The sequence below is a fragment of the Aulonocara sp. 'chitande type north' Nkhata Bay genome, linkage group LG22, assembly GCF_057382095.1.
Source record: "Aulonocara sp. 'chitande type north' Nkhata Bay isolate Kocher_YH1m ecotype deep benthic linkage group LG22, A_spYH_male_GT1.1, whole genome shotgun sequence".
Classification (NCBI taxonomy): domain Eukaryota; kingdom Metazoa; phylum Chordata; class Actinopteri; order Cichliformes; family Cichlidae; genus Aulonocara; species Aulonocara sp. 'chitande type north' Nkhata Bay.
Genome location: NC_141364.1, coordinates 19,612,958 through 19,633,617, shown reverse-complemented (window position 1 = coordinate 19,633,617; position 20,660 = coordinate 19,612,958). Strand labels below are relative to the sequence as shown.

Here is a 20,660-nt window from a genome sequence, read left to right as displayed (position 1 = left end):
GATCAACAAAGAATGAGGTCATGGGAAAAGAATTAAAATAAATACATTAAACATAAAATAAATAAACAGGACAAGTATCTAAAAATGAACAATCATAGAAAAAAATAATCTAAATGGACCCTGTCAGTGTTGAGTAATCTAATAGCCGCGGGAGTGAAGGATTTAAAGTATACATTTGATCCACTCTGGGGTACACAGAAATGGTGACCTAGGAGGAACTTCCTGAAATCAGATGAAAAATATGTTAATAATTTTTATTGCCTGCTTCATTATCTGATTTCCCAAAGAGTGAGCACAGATGTCTCTGCTTGGCCCCTGTGACTTTGAAGCAGGTGTTAACAATACTGCTGACAGAGTTCATATCCTTAATAGACAAAACACTAAACCAACAGATAAAGGAAATGTTAAAGGACTTTACCTAAAATAAATAAATAAAAAACACTGCATAAAGGTTCATCACAAGGGTTAATTAATTAACAAAAACCTATAGTACTGTGCAAAAGTATCGATCGTGTCTTTATATTTTGCTTCCAGAGAGCCAGACCTTCCTGTAAATTTATAAGTGGTCTTGAGCAATAATTCTACAGGCTTTCTGGAGGCCTTTCTAACTTATTCTTTGAACGTTGATGGTTTTTTCTCTCATTTTCAGTCCAGCCATAGTGCCTGGCCATTTTTTAAGCCACCTAACACTGACCTATGAATCATTAAAGCTTAAAGAGGCACCTAAACTCACGAGAGTAATCGCTGTTTTGTCTACACTTAATAGATACCTTACATATTATTTTAGGCACAGGCTATCACAAAAACACATGATTGTTTTACATTTCTATAGCTGAATCTGTGAAAAGGGCCAAAGATGACACAATTTGATCGGCATAAGACAGCAGTTTTGCAATAAAAAGTTGATTACCAAAGAGCTAAACTGCTGAAAACACAGCAGATGATGGATGAAAGTCACGTCCTTAAGGGACAGGAAAAAATCCAGTAAAGCCCTGATACAGAACCTGAGAGATGCATCTGGACCTTCACTTGATTTGTTTACTATTACTTTTCCTATTTACAAAGTTTGTTTTTTTCCGTATATATTGTATTTCCATGGACGAATATGGCTCAGCACTGTACTTTTAAAAACAGAACGTTTTGTTTCTACATGCTTTAAGTTTAAATAAATTTTGTTTTGTTTTTGTAAAGTTTGAATAGAGAAAATCGATAAATGTATGAAAGCTTGGGTGGCTTATCTCTCACCTAATACCTAAATAAATAAATAAGAATACGCCGGTCTAAAATAAAGAATGTATGTAAGATACCCGATGTGCTGCCAAAAGCCTGATTATAGTGCAGACATGTTTTAGAAAATCATTTCCGATTTTGTTTATTTGGGGGGTGGGGATGTTAATCACACGTGTGAAACATCCGTTTCCTCTGGTGATACATGTGATGACCAATGATGACCAGGCAGAGACAGCGTACATACGGGAGCTTGTGAAATTCGTTCTGGAAAGAGGTTTTGACCTCTCATGATCCGGAAGCCGACGCCAAGACCCGAGCTGTTCCATCGGCGGAGTAAAGATGGCTGACCAAGGCGCCGCAGATCCTGGTAATAACAACAATAATAAACCTGAAGCCTCCGAGGGAACTATTATAAAGGTCACAGTGAAAACTCCTAAAGACAAAGAAGAAATCGCCATCGCAGAAGATGCCTCTGTTACTCAGGTTGGTTGGGTTTTGCTGGTGGGGAGCTAGCTGCTGCGCCTCTAACGTCATGCCTCTGCCCACAAGTTCAGCTAGGAAGCTAACGAGCTAGCCCTGTTAGCATTTGTCGTCACTCTAGCCGGCAACCAGGGGCTTTGTGAAATTAAAGGGGCTGTGTGTAGCGGAAATGTTGCCGCTTAGGGTAACAAATGTTCGGTGATATTAACGTTGGTGACATCCAATCGAGGAATATGACCACACAATAGATGAAATTGCGAACCGGTTAGCCTGCTAAGTGTTAGCACTTAGCAAGTTAGCCAGCCAACTTGCTAGCAGAGCCATTAGCTAACTATGTAGCCAAACAAGTGTCAGCTGACGCTTTAGTTATGCCACTACCACAAGTAGGAACCGATATAACCGATAGTTGATGTAACCACGACAGGGGTTTCGGATTTACAACATACTTTAATTTTCTGTTTCAGCCCGACGGCTTTAGCGAAAGCTAAACTTTGCTTTCCCTCTAGAACATTCTCAGTGCTGCCCCTGAGTCATTGGGCTTTCTTGGGAATATACAGTTTCTCAGTGTTACTGTTGGCTTGGCGACGTGGGGCACTGAAAGCATAACGCAGTCTTTTTAATCACAATAAAAGGATAATCTCTTCAGATGTGTTTGTTATGGCTGCGTTGCCACTGAATGGTTGTGGTTTCACTGTTCATACATGCTAGCCATGTTCTTTAATCTGTTCATGCACACGGGCCTGTGTTTGTTTGGTGTACATAACATTTAGTGCAATGACCAGGTTACATGTATAAGTATTAAATTGTTTAAGTTGCATTGTATAATCATGCGTATTTACTTGTGTAGATTCTGTGCTGCTTTTACACAGAGGTTGCTAGGCCCCTGTGAACGAAACGATAGTAGTCAACAATTCTGGGCCATTATTAAACCATGGTACTGATTCCTTTTTTAAATTCTTCTTTTACAGAAAGCGGTCTTAAAGCTTTTCATGTTTTATCAAACAGAGTAAAGTTGATGAAAAGTAACAGGTAGACATTGACCATTCTGATTTTCTAAAGGGCTGATTGCAGTCAGGAAGGCCGATTATAGGGTGCTAGTGATTTCTTTTTCCTTTGTCCTTAAAATACTCATCAAAAGTGTACTTTATCAATGTAATTTTCACAAAGTGTTGAAAGACTAGTGGTAATCTGATAGATTTAGAGTGCATGGTCCCAGATAATGGGATATTTAGAAATGGCATCTGTAATGCCAGAGGTTTGCATCAAAACAGAACCAGATAATAGCAGCATGTCACGTGAGTAATCATCTCTTCCTTTATATTGTAATTTTCATTTCCAGTTTCTGTCTCCATCTCTTCTCTTTTTGTAAGACATTTTCTGGTTCACTTCTTATGTTTTTACTTTTTTCTTGTCTTTTAGTTTAAAGAAGAGATCTCGAGGCGATTCAAAGCCAAACAGGACCAGCTGGTTCTGATTTTTGCAGGGAAAATCTTAAAAGATGGCGACAGCCTCAGCCAACATGGCATCAAAGATGGCCTGACAGTGCACTTGGTCATAAAAACAGCACACAAGTAAGTCAACAAACATGCTGATTCAACCAAATGCTTCGTGTCTGTCTTCAAAAAGGATTCATTAGATTTACAGTTCAGTCTTTTTTGTGCATTTGGATTCATGTTTCTCTTCAAAGCACAAGGCGTTCACAGCATTACTAAGTTTGTCTTTTCCCCCCCAAAAAATCATCTCTGTAGGGCGGCAGATGGTGGTAGCACATCAGCCTCTAGCTCAACATCCACCCAAGCAGGCAGTACCTCCACTTCAAATCCAGGCACCAACCCCTCAACCACAACAGGTTCTACTGGCTCAGCCCCACCACCCACACAGACGCCCAACATACTGAGTAAGTGCAACTTTGTGTAATTTTATACAGGCAAACACCTTTCACTGTTTGAGAAATGCGGTGTGTTTAACCAGCACTCTCCAATCTTTCCTCCTTCAGCTGGCTTCGGTGACCTGGGTGGTCTAGCTGGACTGGGCATGGGCTCGGCTAACTTCATGGAGCTGCAGCAGCAGATGCAGAGGCAGCTTATGTCCAATCCAGAGATGCTTTCTCAAATTATGGAGAACCCGCTGGTGCAGAACATGATGTCAAACCCAGACTTGATGAGACAGATGATTATGGCTAATCCTCAGATGCAACAGTTGATGGAACGCAACCCTGAGATCTCCCACATGCTCAACAACCCTGAGCTTATGAGACAGGTAAACAGAACTAAGAAGGGCTGAATGTGTCATTCAGGTAGCACAATATTAGATTCCCACTATATTATCTGCCTTTTTTAAAAGGATTTTACAAGCTCTGTTTAAAATGATACCTTGATTCAGTTGTTTCCTTTCCTGTTCTTATAACACCTCACAGACCATGGAGCTGGCCAGGAACCCAGCCATGATGCAAGAAATGATGCGCAACCAGGACCGGGCTTTGAGCAACTTGGAGAGCATCCCAGGAGGATACAATGCTTTGCGGAGGATGTACACAGACATCCAGGAGCCCATGTTTAGCGCTGCCAGAGAACAGGTATCTGTGAGGAATACTTGCTGACAAATGTTTTGTTTTTGTGCACTGTTGGTGCTTGTTGAACTTCTCACTCATTCTGTAGTATTTGTTGTCTCTTTTTTGTCAGCATTGCATAGCTAGTAGTATTCTGACAGTTGTGTTTCCAAATGTGCCTCCTTGTAGTTTGGTAGCAACCCATTCTCAGCTCTGGGAGGGAGCTCCGAGTCTGGTGCCCAGCCATCACGGACAGAGAACCGAGAGCCCCTACCAAATCCATGGGGGCCACCAACTTCTTCTAACCCTTCTGAAAGTGGAGGGGGCAGCACGGGGAGCAGTAGTACCACCGCAGGCACCACCCCAAGTGTGTCGAACCCTCTGGGCATCAATCCTGGCAGTCTGGGAAATGGTAAGCCAGAGCGAGCCTGAATTCCTTAAATTTAATATTATCTAACTATCAAATTATTTATTTGTAAATAATACTTTGATATAGTGAATTATGTATACATTACTTTTTTTTAATTTCTTGTCTATATTTTCTATTGTTTTATTTTTATTGTAGGCATGTTTAACAGCCCAGGCATGCAGAGTCTACTGCAGCAGATCTCTGAAAACCCTCAGCTGATGCAGAACATGCTGTCTGCTCCCTACATGCGCAGCATGATGCAGTCACTGGCTCAAAACCCAGAGTTGGCCTCCCAGGTAAGCTTAAAGATGGATACACACACACATTTAAACATACATATAATGCACAACCATGCAGAAAACAATTAGATTAAAATATTTTTCTGTTCAGAATGTGCATCAGACAGGTGCACATGTTTATACATAGACAAGTGGATCATAATGAACAACTCGGTTTAAATGTACTGTCAGTATCAGGTTAGCCACTGGCATTAAGACAATACAGAGATTGTCTTTTAAGCTCATATTTAGACCAGAGCAGCTTCATGATAAAGTGCTGCTGAGTGATACTAAAGACATATTGATTAGGTTACAGCATCAGTTTGAAAGCTGTGGTGAGGTGCTAAAATGAATTTACTTAAATCTTTCTATTATTTTAGTGAGTAAGCAGCATAGCCTGATGTGGAATGATCATTTTGCTTGACTGTATTTCCCTTTTTCTCTACCAGGTTTTGATGAATAACCCCTTGTTTGCTGGAAACCAACAACTGCAGGAACAGTTCAGAGCTCAGCTGCCTATCTTTCTGCAGCAGGTACAGCATATTTGTTTAGTTTAGTACCGCAGTTCTAGATTTGCATGTTTTCTATAAAAGACTGTAACAAAGAATGGAGCTGATTAGATCTGCAGGGTGGCATAATGAGCCTCAGTCTATGTATCTGCCGAGGGTACATGATGAATTATATCATTAAATAATATCTATTTAATACCTGATTTAGAAGTTAAAATACATTAAACACATTGAAATATGAGGAAATTACGTGTTTCATTTTTAATTAGAAGTGAATTTGGCAGTAGTATATCAAATGATCACCCAGAAGGGTGGAAGTGACTATCGGTTTCATAGTTAACAGACTCCATCTGGGCAACCAAACCACAAGACAACAGCACACAAACGGCTCCCTCACAGGTGCTGCTGCGCTCACTTAGAGCAGTGCTGGCAAATGTCCCAGGTTCTTTAAATAAAACTGAAATCTGAATATTAGAAGAATCTCCTGAATAGTTGTTATTTGTTAGTTGAGTCGCTTTCCCACTTGAGTCAGTTTTTGGATAATTGCATCAATACAGTTTCTACTGTTCTTCTTTCTCACATGTACCACACAACATGTCACAAATTTACAGCAAAGTGTCAGCTTTCAAACTATTGGCAGTACTTCACAGGGTTCACTTGAGGGAACTACTGGATCTAGCATGCAGGAAATATTTGCTAACAGTAAATGTAGCAGAATATTACCTGTGGTGCTGACACAGCAGCACCATTTGACATAGCATGAACTTTGTACTAGGTAGCTGGAAAATGTTTGATGTAATTGCGTCTGACTTTTAGTCTGTGAAGGTTCTCAGTCATCCAGGTCATCGTAGTCAAAGGGGCTTGCAAAGAAAAGCGTCTGGACTTCTTTAAGTTGCTTGAAGACATTTCACCTGTCATCCGAGAAGCTTCTTCAGTTCTAAGGTCAAATGGTGGGGAGTCCCAGATTTAAACCTAGTGGGAGAATATCCCCCCACAGAGGAACAAAAGGACCCCCTGATGATCCTCTAATCGCCTGAGCTACATCTATGTCCACTGTGAGCGACCATCTTTGAACAGAGGCAGTGGTTTACGACACCAACTGTCTGCCATCTATAATCCAGCTTTGAGTTCCCTCCCCAGACGCCTGAACGCCCACTCACATCCTGGGCCATCTGACCTCTGGAATTCGCATGATAAGGTGGGGCCAGGTTTCACAAAGAGCTCACCCGAAACTCTGGCTGATTGGGACCCACACCCATTTTCACACCTTGGCTCAGGCGATTAGAGGATCATCAGGGGTCCTTTTGTCCCTCTGTGGGGGGTTACTCCCACTGGGTTTAAATCTGGGACTCCCCACCATTTGACCTTAGAACTGAAGAAGCTTCTCGGATGAGAGGTGAAACGTCTTCAAGCAACAAGAAGTCCAGACGCTTTTCTTTGCAAGCTCCTTTGAGTCTGACTTTTAGGTTGTCCAATGCACCTCTGTCAGCTGAACAAACCTGCAGTGCATGTGTGAAAACAGCTGTAACACTCACACAATTTAGACTGCTAATCCTGTGACAATTTCAATGAACTGTTGGGTTGCAGATGCAGAACCCAGAAGCTCTGTCAGTGATGACCAATCCACGGGCCATGCAAGCTCTGATGCAGATCCAGCAGGGCCTACAGACACTGCAGACAGAAGCACCAGGCCTCATGCCCAGGTATGCTAACACACATTTAAACATCGTTCATTTTTGAGGTGGATATACTCTCTGCTGTTAATTTTTCTTTCATCCTAGTTTGATGCCAGGTGGAATTCCTGGAATACCCACAGGAGGGGCCATGCCCACAGAGAACCCTGCATCCTCACCCAGCAGTGCTGGAACAAACACTGCCCAGCAGCAGCTGATGCACCAGATGCTCCAGATGTTTGCTGGAGGAGGAGGTGGAGGCGGAAGCGCAACGGTACACATGCATAGGAATTACAGTACTGTGTCTTGAGCCACATTTCTTTTTATATTTTGGTGGTAAAATAGGACATAGTTCCAGTGTTTTATTGAAACATGGAAAAGTATAAAAACTGAGGTTTTTTTTTCAGTTTTAACAAGGTTTAAAGTCAACATTTGGGTTCACTATCTTTATTCTTCAACATAGTCTGAACTCTCTTAGGCAGCTGTTTTGTCATGTCTTCGGGAATAGATCTCTAGGCTTCTTGAAGGACATTTAAAGCTCTTCTATGGATGTTTGCTGCCTTTTGTTCCATCCTCTGTCAAGATCATCTCACACTGGATTTTGACATACCTCAGCCTTTTCTCACTGTTTGTCCTCCTTATGAAATGGCTTCTTGACAGCCGCCTTCCGTTTAGACCATATATGATGAGACTTCAGTGAGCGATCCACTGAAGGACCAGATGTACCTTGCTGGTCCTGTGTCAGGTCTTTGCTGGAGTTTTTCCTTTGTCTTAAAGGTAAAGTCTGTAAAATATCACTAGATGTCAGTAGATTGCAAATTGCAGTTAACTGAATTCAATTTTTCTTACCCCTCTTAATTCAAGTGTGTAATCATAGGTACAGTGAGCACTGGGGTACACACTACACTTTAAAATATTTGAATAATGTCAACACTTAGAAATGAATAACGAATAAACTTTGTAAAAGGTGTCCACAGCGTGGTGATGAGTCGCTGAAGCGTACTTCTGGCAAATGACAGCAATAGTGTGATGAGTTGAGGATATCCTGAACTTTTTTGTCATCAAGTGCTGCTTTGTTTCACTGGTCTCTAGCTCTCTAGTCACATACATAAACATAACTAGGTGGAACACTTGAGTTAGGTTGTTATCTTTGGGTGGATGATTTATCAGCCTGTGTTAAGTGGTCAAATAACATTCCTGTGAAAATGGTCAGGTAAAAGGACTGGACTGAAATGAGTGGAAAATCAGCCAAAGAAAAACATTGAAAGGCCTTCAAAAAGCCTTCTTGAGGACGCTTTTTAAAAGGACAGAAAAGTGGCTAAGCAAAATATAAAGAAATGGTGGCTCAAGACTCTTGCACAATACTGTACAATTTATGAACATGTGTGCTCTCAGATGAAATGACTGCTTTACAGAAAAAAAGGGGGGGGAATGGACATGGTCACAGTATGGTACTAGTATAATTTGTCTCGCATCTCATTTTGTCGTTGTAGACCCAGACCCCAGAGGTTCGGTTCCAGTCCCAGCTGGACCAGCTTAATGCTATGGGCTTCATCAACCGCGAGGCCAACCTGCAGGCGCTCATAGCTACTGGAGGAGACATCAATGCTGCAATCGAGAGACTTCTGGGCTCACAGCCCTCGTAAAGACATACAGTACCTAGTGATACACAGACATGCGCATACATACCTAACTCACAAAAACACCCAGCATCTACAGAGAACCAAAATAAATTTCAGTGTATTGTCCCCAACTTAACGGAACGAACGTGGGCAGGATCTATAAGACCTTCACTCTACATCTGTTCTCAGATCATGCCCCATTTCCCATACTTTCACTCTTTGCCACCATCCAACCAGATCTCTGTCAAGAGTGCTGCCGTAGAGTTGGACTGAACCACTCTTACCGTAAAGGGTATTCTGGTGCAGAGAATAAGAGTGAAAATCTCTCCTGGAAAGGGATTCCCTACCATTTTCACTATATATTGTTTTCTTCATGTAAAACTGGAGTAGAGTGCTACAGGTTAACATTTTCATGATACAAATTGAACCCACGTGATGTGATTGGCATCTGGCTCTTTTTCCTACATGGCTACTGTGAGGTTTGCTGGTATTTAACTAGCAAATTGATAAATGAAGATTTTCTGATTACAGGTGGCAAACCTGAGTGTTAGCAGGAAGGTAGCTTGTCCACGCAGATGATCCACCTTATTTCCTCCTTTCCTTGTTCTAAAGATTCTACTTAAATGGCTGTCGTTCCCCAACAGCTTTCACTATTTATTGCAAGCTCTTAATAACATGACATAATACGTCATTCAAGATAAAAGTGCCCACTCACAGGTGCAGTGGCTTTTCCCCACTGAGGCACCATTGCTGTGCCTGCTGTCTTCCACTGCCCTATCATCAGTGAATTGCCTCACTCAGTGGGTTATTGAGGACCCTGCCCCAACTAAGAAAATTTCACGCACCATCCAGAACTTTAGCCATAATCAGATATCACATCGCAGTGTCTCTGAAGCAGAGGGCGCAGTTAGAATGAATAAGAATGAAACAAGTTTTCCTTTCGTTTTAATCTTATTCTTCATTTTAATTTCTCTTTCAAGGTGCAGTTAGTACCTAGAGGTGATTTGTCTCATCAAAATAAAATGGAAATCAAATGATTAACGAAAAATGAACGATGGAATGGCTTTACAAACAACTCTGGTACAGTGGCATCATAAATTTCTCAAATCAAGCCTAGGTTGTTTTATTTTATTTTTTTCCTTTTGAAATTCTCAGCAATGTAGTTGTGGTAACCTTGGCAACTGCTGCTATAGCTTTGCTTTGTCTGTTGACCTCAGCTGGAAAAAAAGAAAATCCATCTCCGAATTGAACATGTTGGAACTAACTTTTAACAGTACTGTACTAAAAAAATAAAACATGATTTAAAAACAGCCCACACATGTGTCAGTTGATTATGAAAGTTAATTTGTATGAAGTCATTGAACTTTGTTTCTGTTTTTTTGTTAAATGTGAAATGTTGAAATCTGTAAGATTAAATCTACTTTTGGAGGGTTTTTTTATTTTTTATTTTTTTTGTTTTTAAACACAGTTGGCCATCCTTTAAGGTTTTAGTTTGGTACCACTAATTGGATGATATTTTAAATATTTTAATTTTAAATACCTTGGAAGCTTGCAGAAAAGTACACAGATTACTATTAATGATGCTTAAAAGTTCCAGGAAGTGTTTTCATCTCTGATATTAATTTAGTCAGTTAAAATCAATATTTTCACTATTTGTAAGGAAATGTCTTGTCAAAAATGAACTTACTGTATATTATTTTTATCTTTTCTATTGATTCAAATATTGTATTTCTTACAAAAATACCGTGGTAATTCAGATTTTATACAGTCACAAATAGTCTGTAAGACAAACATGTCACTATAACAATAACACGCTATCTTCTTAGAGTGCTGAGTTATGAATTACTGTGTGAGCCTGAACTGTGTTTCCTGGTTTGTATTCATATAGGATCGATTGTAGCTGTGTTCTGCTAATCACGATAATTAAAATATACTTTAAAAAAACGTAAAGGAACATTTTGAACACATCAGATCTATGAAGAAAAAAAAGGAAATGCTTGATATCTACATTGATATAGACTGGGTAATTGGTTAGGAATGAAAGGATGCCAGATATTTTAAAGGAAATAGTAATTATTAGCCTACAGGTGGCTAAATTTAAAGACACAAGTGAAAAAAAGATGTGGCAGACTAGTCAATTTGACCAAAGCTTCAGTTTATCAGGTATGCATACTGCAAATGCAATGTCAGGGTAGGCTCCTAATGAGACTGGATGGTCTCCTCTCGGATCTAGATCTGGGCATCCATGATCTGGAGAATGAGGTGCAACCTGATGGTGTCAGACGGACTGAAATAATAATAATAATGATGATAATAATGTCCAAGAGGTGTTTTATTGGATTTGGGTCAAGAAAATGTGGGTGGGGTCACTGATACCAGTTCATACATCCCAGAGGCGATTGTGGCTCAAGAGTTGGGAGTTCGCCTTGTAATTGGAAGGTTGCCGGTTCGAGCCCCGGCTCGGTCGTTGTGTCCTTGGGCAAGACTTCACCTACCGCCTACTGGTGTTGGCCAGAAGGGCCGATGGCGCGATATGGCAGCCTCGCTTCTGTCAGTCTGCCCCAGGGCAGCTGTGGCTACAACTGTAGCTGCCTCCATCAGTGTGTGAATGGGTGGATGACTGGGTGTGTAAAGCGCTTTGGGGTCCCTAGGCGGGACTAGTAAAAAGTGCTATACAAATACAGGCCATTTCCCATTTCCTGTGTACTCTCGCCACATGAGGCCAAGTATTGTGCACCAGGAGAAATCCAGGACCCACTGCATCAGTGTAGGGTCAGATGGCAGGTCCAAGGACTTTCTCCTGATACCTAATGGCAGTCAGCCTTTGTCCCTCCATGAATATGCCTCCCTAGAACATCACTGACCCACCACCAAACTGGTCGTGCTAAACATTGTTACAGGAAACAAAGTTTGTCACAGCTTCTCCAGCTGGTCTGTCAGGGTGAACCTGCTCTGATCTGTGATGAGCACAATTCACGAGTGGTGTACTTGGCAATTCTGGTTTTCTACACTAAATGCCAGCTGGGCTCCGGCTCCGCAGTCCATAGAGAACCCTCAGTCACCCTCATGAAGTCTGTTTCTGATCGTTCGGTCAGAGATATTTACACTGTCAAATGCAAAACTAGATGAGGGACAACTGTCACTGTTGCCTCTCTAGTGCATCTGTTGTTAATCTCATCAACACTAAAGCAGCTGAAACTGAATAACAATCCCCGCTGCTACTTAACTGATCAGTTAAATATCCCAGAAGTTTAACTGACTTATTGCTATATGCTTATTAAATTCTGTTTAAGCAGTGTGTTACATAATAGTTAGTACACTATAAAGCACTCTTAACTCCAAGTTTAATGATCAGAAAGGTGGGGAATGATGACGTGTGTTTGCACACAGAAACCACCTTTTAAGTGAGGTCACACCACAAATGATCAGAATCAGTGCGTGAATAGAGCAGCAGAGGGTGGAGACGCTTCATGACTACCTGCCAGTGGTTCTACCTGTTCCACCTGCTCTCCTCCCTCCAGCCCTCCTTTGGGTGTCAGCTGATGAGAGCTCAGGACTGCCTGCCCTCACTCTGAGCAAGCGGCTCAACCAGTTCCCTTTTTTCTTTCCATTCTTTTCTTCACCTTTGCTCTCTCTCCACATCGGAGAGAGAGACTCAGGACTGAGGCTGGATTTTTTTTCTTTCTTTCTGTTTTTCTTTCTTTTTTAAACTCTACTTTGGGAGCTAATATTTAAAGTGCCTTCAGGATATTTACTTAGCAAAGCAGGAACCGTTCGCCTCTGAGTGCAGCATGGGGTCTGATGATTCGTACAATTTTGTCTTTAAAGGTGAGTCATGTTTGCTTAAGCTGTGATTGTGTAGGAAGACATGAATGTCTTTTTCTCTGTGTATTATTGCGTATTTGTAGACAATGAAGCTGGCAGGTACAACTCCGGCTGTAGCTGCCTGCTGCTATTTCCAAGGAAGTGAATAGAGCAGGGAAAGTAGGAAGTGATCGCTCTGTATCCATTCGGCTGTAAACCATTTAACCTTTGACCTATTGTAGAAACATATAATCTACACGTTATAATCTTACAAAGAGCCTCATGAGCATGTGCATGTTCCTTATTAAAATAAACTTCCATCCATTCCAAAGTGAAATCAGCCCCAGGGGAGATGTGCCACGTCTGTGTGGTGTCATAGTGTCTAGTATCTTTTGAGGGTGACAGAAAGTCTGGATATAAAAGAATATGTTTCAGCAAGTTACCATGAGATAGGTTTATCCTTGATTTGTTCTAATACTCAGTGTTATTGGTATCTAGTTTTTTAATCAAATAAAGGATTAAGAGCCATTTCAATACCTGTTGTGTGTGTTTGTTTAGTGGTTTTGATCGGAGAGTCTGGCGTAGGAAAGAGCAACCTTCTGTCTCGCTTCACCAAGAATGAGTTCGCCCATGACAGCCGTACCACCATCGGTGTCGAGTTCAGCACACGGACCGTACAGATTGATAACCTCACCATCAAAGCTCAAATCTGGGACACGGCTGGCCTGGAGCGCTACAGAGCTATCACTTCAGCGTGGGTACACACACATAAGCACACACACCATTTACGAATGAGTAACAGACACAATTGAGGTGGGAATTATGAGATTATCAGTGTTGGCTCACACATGTTTGCCAGTTTAAGTAACACTGATTGCACTGTGTTTAATTAACGGTCACACCTCTTTCATGCACAACACCTACTTAAAGGAATTGTTTCCTGTTTGAATGTAACACCCAGCCCATGTGTGTTCCTCCTCAGGTATTACAGGGGAGCAGTTGGAGCGCTGCTGGTCTATGACATTAGCAAGCACTTGACCTATGAGAGCGCAGAGAGATGGCTGAAGGAGCTGTACGACCACGCAGACCCTCATATTGTGGTCATGCTGGTGGGAAACAAAAGCGATCTGGACACTCTCAGGACTGTACCCACAGATGAGGCCAGAGACTTTGCAGGTAAGTTAAGTAGTGTTGTATAGTTATTTCTTTAATGTTGTTTTGGAATATTTCTAATATATGAGACTGATTTTATTTCTATGTTTTGCAAAAATTCTCATAAATGGTGTTTTCACTGCTAAATACATTTTGCTCTGTATTAATGTTTTTTTGTTTTTCAAACCCCGGTGCGATTCAGAAAAGAAAGGTCTGATGTTCATGGAGACATCAGCGTTGGGCTCCACCAATGTTGAAGCAGCTTTCAGTGAAGTTCTCACAGGTAAAGGTGCCCAGAAAGAGCATTCACACCCTCACTTGGACTTGTGTCTGTGTTGATTGCCAATCTTCTTCGTCTCCGTTTTCTCCAGCGATCCATAAGAAGGTGGCCAGCAGAGAGGTGACCCGTGGCTCCATCAGTGCTGTGACCCTCTCCAGCCCCCTTGGGCCAAGCAGCGAGGCACAGGAGGAGCGCAAAGGCTGCTGCAGGAGCTAATAACAGACTGCGGAACCTCCCCAGAAAGATCTGCTGTGTACATACTGAAGCATCACCATGCTTGACTGTCATTCAAGCGAGGCTTCTGCTTGACACTGAGCTCTCAGTGTTCAGGCGTCTTTAAGTATACCATCTGTACAGTATCTAATTTACTGAATAAGTGTTGCAAATGGTAATTCACTTTCATGTTTTATACATATTTCTTTTGATGGCTGACGGGCAATTTCTGCATTAGATGACATTTTTTCCTTTATGTTTCTAGAAATACTTTGTAATTTTTTATTGCTTTTATAAAGGAATCCAGAGGGAACGTCTTGGAATAAGTTATTTATGCTTCTTCTATTTGCTTGTACTTGCAACAAAAAGTCATGAAACATCTCCATGAGACTCGAGCTATGTGGAAATAGGAGATAAAAGGAGGTGAAATAAATAAAGTTATAGTGTTAACACACTAGCTGAATAAGACTGGTCCAGTTTGAATCAATTCATATGCTGTTAGATAAGTTAATCTTTAAAAAATTGTATTGGTGGAGTTAAATGAGGGATCAGTGAGACCGATGGTATTCCTACATCATCATAGTTAATGCTATTTTAGGACCAATCACATGTGTTGTCAGATATATGACTTTTGGGGGGTGGGACTGAAGTGGGGTAAGTTTGTCTTCACTGCTTTCTGACAAACACTGAAGTAGAAGTAAGGTAATAAAAAGAGCATCAAAATCAATGTAAGGAGCAGGTTGTTCTACTTGAAACCAAAAGTCACTGTTGATTTGTTCAATAAACTGGTGTGAGATGATTAGAGTTTTGTGACATGGTGCATTATCCTGCTGGAGGAAGGCGTCAGACGATGGGTAAGCTGTGGTCATGAAGGGGTGGGCATGGTCAGGAACAGTACTCCTGCAGGCTGTGGTGTTTAAACAATGCTCAGTTGGTGATAAGGGTCTCAAAGTGTGCCAAGAGAATATCCCCCACACCAGAGTTATTAAAGTTTTGTGTTTTCTAAGTAGTTTTATTTAATTTTTTGTTGTTTATTTTAGTTTCAGCTAGGTTACAGAGTGTACTTTCTTGTTTCAGTTTAGATTTTATTGTTGGAAAAGATTTAGTTTTAGTTTAGTTTTCATTAGTTTCAGTGTTAGTTTTAGTCTTTTATGGTTATTATTGTCTGAGGCAAGATATTGGTATTCCAATAACAACACAATGCTTTGAAAGCAGATGACTAACAGTCTTGTAAACATCTCACAAGTCTCAATAAACACATTTATCATGTGTCATCAGGCAGGTTAATAATACATTTTTGCTTAATTAACAGGTACCAAAGGTAAGAACATTTCCTTTCTCTATATATGTGTTATTTTAGTTAGTTAGTTTTCCCAGGTCACAAAATGTTTCAGTTTTTAGCCTATTTTAAATTAACTTTAATAACCTTGCACCACAACATTGCAGGATGGAGCCATGCAAATTTTGATCCTACCATCTGACTGACGCAGCAGAAATCAAGACTTGTCAGATCAGGCAAGGTTTTTCAATTTTCTGTTGTCTAATTTTTGTCTGTGTGAGTTTTAGGCTCAGTTTCCTGTTCTTAGTTGACAGAAGTGGCACCAAGTGTGGTCTTCTGCTGCTGTAGCCCATCTGCTTCAATGTTTTATGCATTTCTGCTTGGTTGTAATGAGTGGTTATTTGAGTTACTATTACATCCTATCAGCTTGAAGCAGTCTGGCCATTCTTCTCTGCCATCAACAAGACATTTGCACCCAGAGACCTGCTGCTCACTGGATATTTTCTCGCTGTAATTCCATTTTCTGTGAATCCTAGAAATGGTTGTGTAGGAAAATCCAGTAGATCAGCATTTTCAGAAATAGACCAGTATGAATTATGTCCATTGATTTTCTAATCATTTCAGGGTGCTCTAGATTATATTAGTTGTCACGAAGCAAGAGGCAGGGTACACCTTGGACAATCTGTCAGCCTGTCCCAGGGTAATGCAGAGATATAGATAAAATAATTCACTCTCACGTTCTATGGTTAATTTAGGACCCCCGGTTAACCTAAACTCATGGATGTCTTTGGACTGCAGGAGGAACCTGGAGTGCTTGGCGAGATTAATATAATATACAAAACTCCAGGTTTGAGGTATAGGTCAAGTAGTAGTTTTTCCCCAAGTGGCAGAGAGATGGTGTCACACCAGCACGATTGGTTTTCAGATCTTGCCCAATGATAGTCCTGAGATGGTCTTTGAAGGTGCTATGTCTCCTCTCAACCTGTAGATGGCACTGCCGATGTTACAAGTTGAAACCACAGCCCGAGGGTACTATAGTGAAATACATTTGTTCCCCCTCTCATTCATTTAGTAACGCCTACATGTCTCATACTCCTGTCTCATCTCTTACTATGCATCACATTTACGTTCATTATATTAAGTTAGCAACCTTTGCTGCCTATGATGTGGGGTATTAATTTACATTTTCCCCAGACTTGGTAATTTTATGTCAATGTGTCCACTCGCAGAAGATCTCCAGACTATGGATGTAATTGTACAAGCTCATATGGCACAACTGAGTGAATATAAATCTACAGCGGTGGTAGTTAATGACATTCTGGACAGATAGTGCTCTATCTCTGGTTCACAGATGTGCATGAGGAGCCTTTGCTGTGGTATGAGCGTGCGTGTGTGCTGCGTGCATGCTGTGTCCCCAAGCAAGACTTCTCTGCCGGAGATGATTTTGCTACAGTGAAATGACCACAAATGCTTTTATTAAGCTTCTCTCGTGAAAATATGATAGGAAGGCTCTGCACCAGGCAGTAAATGTTTAATTATACCTTGTGAATGGGGATATTTTATAGGCTGAGGAAAGACATCTGGTGTAATAATCCACACAGGCTGAGCAAGCTGCACAGGTTGAAAGCCTGGTCACCAAACCTGTAAATTTTGCTTCATCCCATGCCTATAAGGAAGGTTTATACTTACTAAATCTCTTTTAAAAAAGAAATAAAAAAAAAAAAATACAGGTTCCTTTATTTTTTCTGAATGAAGAGGGCTGAACAGTGAAGCAGCATTTCCTTCTGCTGATTGTTCCAATTTTTTCCTAGTGTGTCAGTGTGTTTCTGACCCAACCTTGAAAGTAAGGCTCTCATCATGGTTGGAAAGAAATGGATTTAGCACAAACATGTGGTGGCTATTACTCGCATGCTACTAGACATGTGTAAGTTGTAAAAAGTGTGTCTTAAACCAGGACTCGTATATATGCTAAAGTGATAAGTGCAATGGCACCTCTGACCCCAACATGGATCTGTTTATCTCCGGCTTACGATGCCCCCCTCTCCATCCCTGCAGCACTTTGTTTCGCAGGGAAATCTTGGAGTTTTAAGTCGGAGCATCAAATCTGTACGGTTTGGGTTGTAAACTATGTTTTTCTTATGACCTTTAACTCTCATTTCTGTTGCCTTGCAGTTTCTCTTCTGCTCTCCAAATCCCGCTTTCGCAAATTGTGTCTCTCACTTGGTTTCTGCCTGTCCAGAGCTCATTTTCACTTGTTTATATCCGCTTCCTGTATTTGTTTGTTTATACGCATGATCAGCAGTGATATAAGTCCTACAATCATAACACAATCCCACTCATATTTACATTTCATCTAAAGAGAAAACAAAACAGAACAAAAACCCCCAGCTGTCCTCTGTAGCCATTTTTAAAAATGGATTTTTTTCACTTCCTCACATCTAAAGTACTCCAAACACACACACGCATGCACATGACTTGAAAAATAAATTGTCAGCTTTTGAATCAAGAAAAGCAGCAATGCTTGCAGTAGAGTGACAGCAGTTTTTTTTTTAATGTTTATTCAGCAGGATGTTTAGACTCATTAAGGAAGACTTTTAGTTATCTTTGGGGGGGAGATTCAAATACAGAAATGCATGCTAGTTTGCTGTTGTGCAGGTGGCAGACAAGGTCATGCACTAATCAGAGGTTTAGCCCTTTAGTGCCTCCACATGTACAAGTGCCATTCAGCAAGACTGAACCTGAATGAGCAAAAGAAGAGATAAAGTGGTTTGAATGCATGTCACCCACTTACATGCTTTTCACTGAATAGCAGCATCATGTGGGCATGCTTAAAAACGCATTAAATACATAACTTGCACCTGTTGCAGATTTTTTTTCGCGCCTTACTGTGTGGGTTCACAGCTACAAATGTGCACGACGTGAAAACAACGTCTGGGCGTGAGTGTGTGTGACGGCCTACATTCCTGCATCATCCCGCATCTGTCAGCAAAGAGCACACACTGATATTTCCACATCAGCTGACATCATCGCATAAATAGAATCCAAGTCAATGCCGCTGATTGCCATGGTGATGTTGTTATGGCGACCAATCAAAAAGAGAGGTGAGCTGATGGGTGCCTGTGTGTGCTCTCAAAAAAATATAAAATAAAAAGGCGCAGTGGAGGAAAAGAAAGCTGAAAATGGGCAGAGAGGTGGGTTACTGCCTCGAGTTCATCGCAAGCAAACTGTTAAAGAGTGCTTTCATCGATCTCTGTTGAAGACCGGAGGTGTTTTAGTCTCGGCTCGGCTTATCGTGGAATTAAAATGTCCTATAATTCAGTTCTCTAGATTAGTGTTGGCACATTTGTCTGCCCCCTCGTGCTTGGCTGTATCGCCTCCCCATATACTCGAGTCAATTAACTCCTTTAAAAGCCTCTAATTTCATAACGGAGCCCGTTGTGCTTGGCTGTCTGTGCTCAAGGCCCAGCTGGGGTCACAAGATTCCTTTCCAGCATGCAATTAAACAGGTTGACAGCCACAAACGAGGCTGAAAGCCTCAGCATCGGTCCACTTAACATAATATTACATACCTCAGTTGCCATGACAGCCTCAGTGTTTGTCTGTGAGTCAGTGATGCTAAACAGCTGCAGGTGTAAAGCTATTATTTCTATTATTAATTATTTATCGATCTGCTATTTGTGGGCTGCTTCGAGCTGAGTCCAGAAACAAAGTAAAGTAGGAGTGCCATTAACAGATTAGCTCTGCTGTCACAGGTGAGCTTTCTGCCTGCTCTCAAGTTTGAATTTTTGCTTTAAGTGATGACATCTGGAGAGTGGGAAGCAGGCAAGGCTGTTCTGGCACATTAGCACAATAAAGTCTTCTATCCTCAGTCATAACACCTGACTTTTGTGTAGTTTTGCTGCTCTGACCACAGCTCCACTGATCCATTTTCTTCAAGGTGGCCTGACAAAAGTTTGGCGCCAATATTTCAGAGGTGATTTCTCACCCTGGCACCACTCCTACACTGGAGGAGAAGAAGCCACGTGGCTAAAACTAGAATGTGAAACCACGGGCTTCCAAATGTGTGACACTGAGATGAAGCAAAACTTTTCAGCCATCTCCAGCAAAAGAATGGGACAGGCAATAACAGCTAGCGCACATAGCCCCCTAAAAGCCCTCGGCTCTTTCTCAGGGGAGCACAAAACGCCTGGCAGCGCGGCGAGTGACAAAAGGGGCGTGAAATTGAGTTTATGAGTAGATGTTTCCATGTCTGTATTTTCCTCCTCCTCAGCTTTTGTTCCATGTGGCTCATGAATGGAGGCGCAGTCCACATGAAATGGCTCAGGCTGGAGATACGCCCCGAGTGTAAAGACACCGCATTTATTTGCGAACAAGCACATCACACACTATTTTGTTCCACTGAATAAACACTACTGAATGACTCCGAGTGAGGCCTGTTGCGTGCCACGCTTTTGTATTATTTATGTTCACTTAATGCCTGGTTTGTGTGGCTTCTTTTTGCTTCACTTGTTAATCACACATTTGTGTGTGCCTGTCTGTTTATTACCAATTAAAATAGCCTGTGAGCACACAAAGTCTCTCTCTCTCTCTCTCTCTGTGTGTGTGTGTGTGTGTAGTTTCAGGACAGCACTTGTTGAACTGACAGCCTTCCTGAGATAAGTCTCCCTAGAGTTTTTGGATTGTGGGAAAACACATGTTGTTGTCCACTTTATTGGCACAGGGAGAAAACATGTTTGGGCTCGAGGACAAGAAAGTCAGTCTGCCAAAAGATACAGTACATCTGAGCTCTCCAAGCATTTGCGGGTGCATGCAAGTCAGAAAGACAGACAGGAGCGATCCATGTTCTTTTTAAGGATGAATGATTATAGAATTTGCAAGCTCACATTAAAGTGTGCTTGCACGTATGTGTGGCAGACTGTGATGTTTTCACCTACTGTATGTGTCCGTGTGCAGTTTCCTCTCTATGGAGCGAAAGGATGCATCTAAAAATACCATAGGCCCGAGAGGAAAAGGAGGATGGGAAAGCACTTACCAAAGCAATAAGTGGAACACAGGTCTCTCCTTTCCTTTCCCGTGCGCACCTTTCCCATGCACTTTTATTGTGGATGTGTCAACTAGAAGTTCAAATTAAACCTAAATAATTTCTGTTGTTCCAACGAGTTAAAAATGTGCCTGTTGGTTTG

General features: G+C 41.4%; 2 protein-coding genes across 2 annotated transcripts; both read left to right on the top strand.

Annotated features, from left to right (window-relative positions):
- Nucleotides 1–1,447: 1,447 nt before the first annotated feature.
- ubqln4 (ubiquilin 4) lies at nt 1,448–10,059 on the top strand. Its single transcript, XM_086280213.1, has 11 exons — nt 1,448–1,713; nt 3,130–3,281; nt 3,459–3,607; nt 3,707–3,969; nt 4,127–4,285; nt 4,448–4,670; nt 4,824–4,963; nt 5,395–5,478; nt 7,042–7,157; nt 7,236–7,401; nt 8,621–10,059. Exons 1-11 carry the CDS (start codon nt 1,570–1,572, stop codon nt 8,771–8,773), a joined length of 1,749 nt encoding a protein of 582 aa, XP_086136339.1. The 5' UTR covers nt 1,448–1,569; the 3' UTR covers nt 8,774–10,059.
- Nucleotides 10,060–12,299: 2,240 nt separating this feature from the next.
- Nucleotides 12,300–14,511, top strand: LOC147304067 (ras-related protein Rab-25-like). Its single transcript, XM_086280317.1, has 5 exons — nt 12,300–12,577; nt 13,112–13,307; nt 13,536–13,729; nt 13,908–13,988; nt 14,077–14,511. Exons 1-5 carry the CDS (start codon nt 12,541–12,543, stop codon nt 14,199–14,201), a joined length of 633 nt encoding a protein of 210 aa, XP_086136443.1. The 5' UTR covers nt 12,300–12,540; the 3' UTR covers nt 14,202–14,511.
- Nucleotides 14,512–20,660: the final 6,149 nt, after the last annotated feature.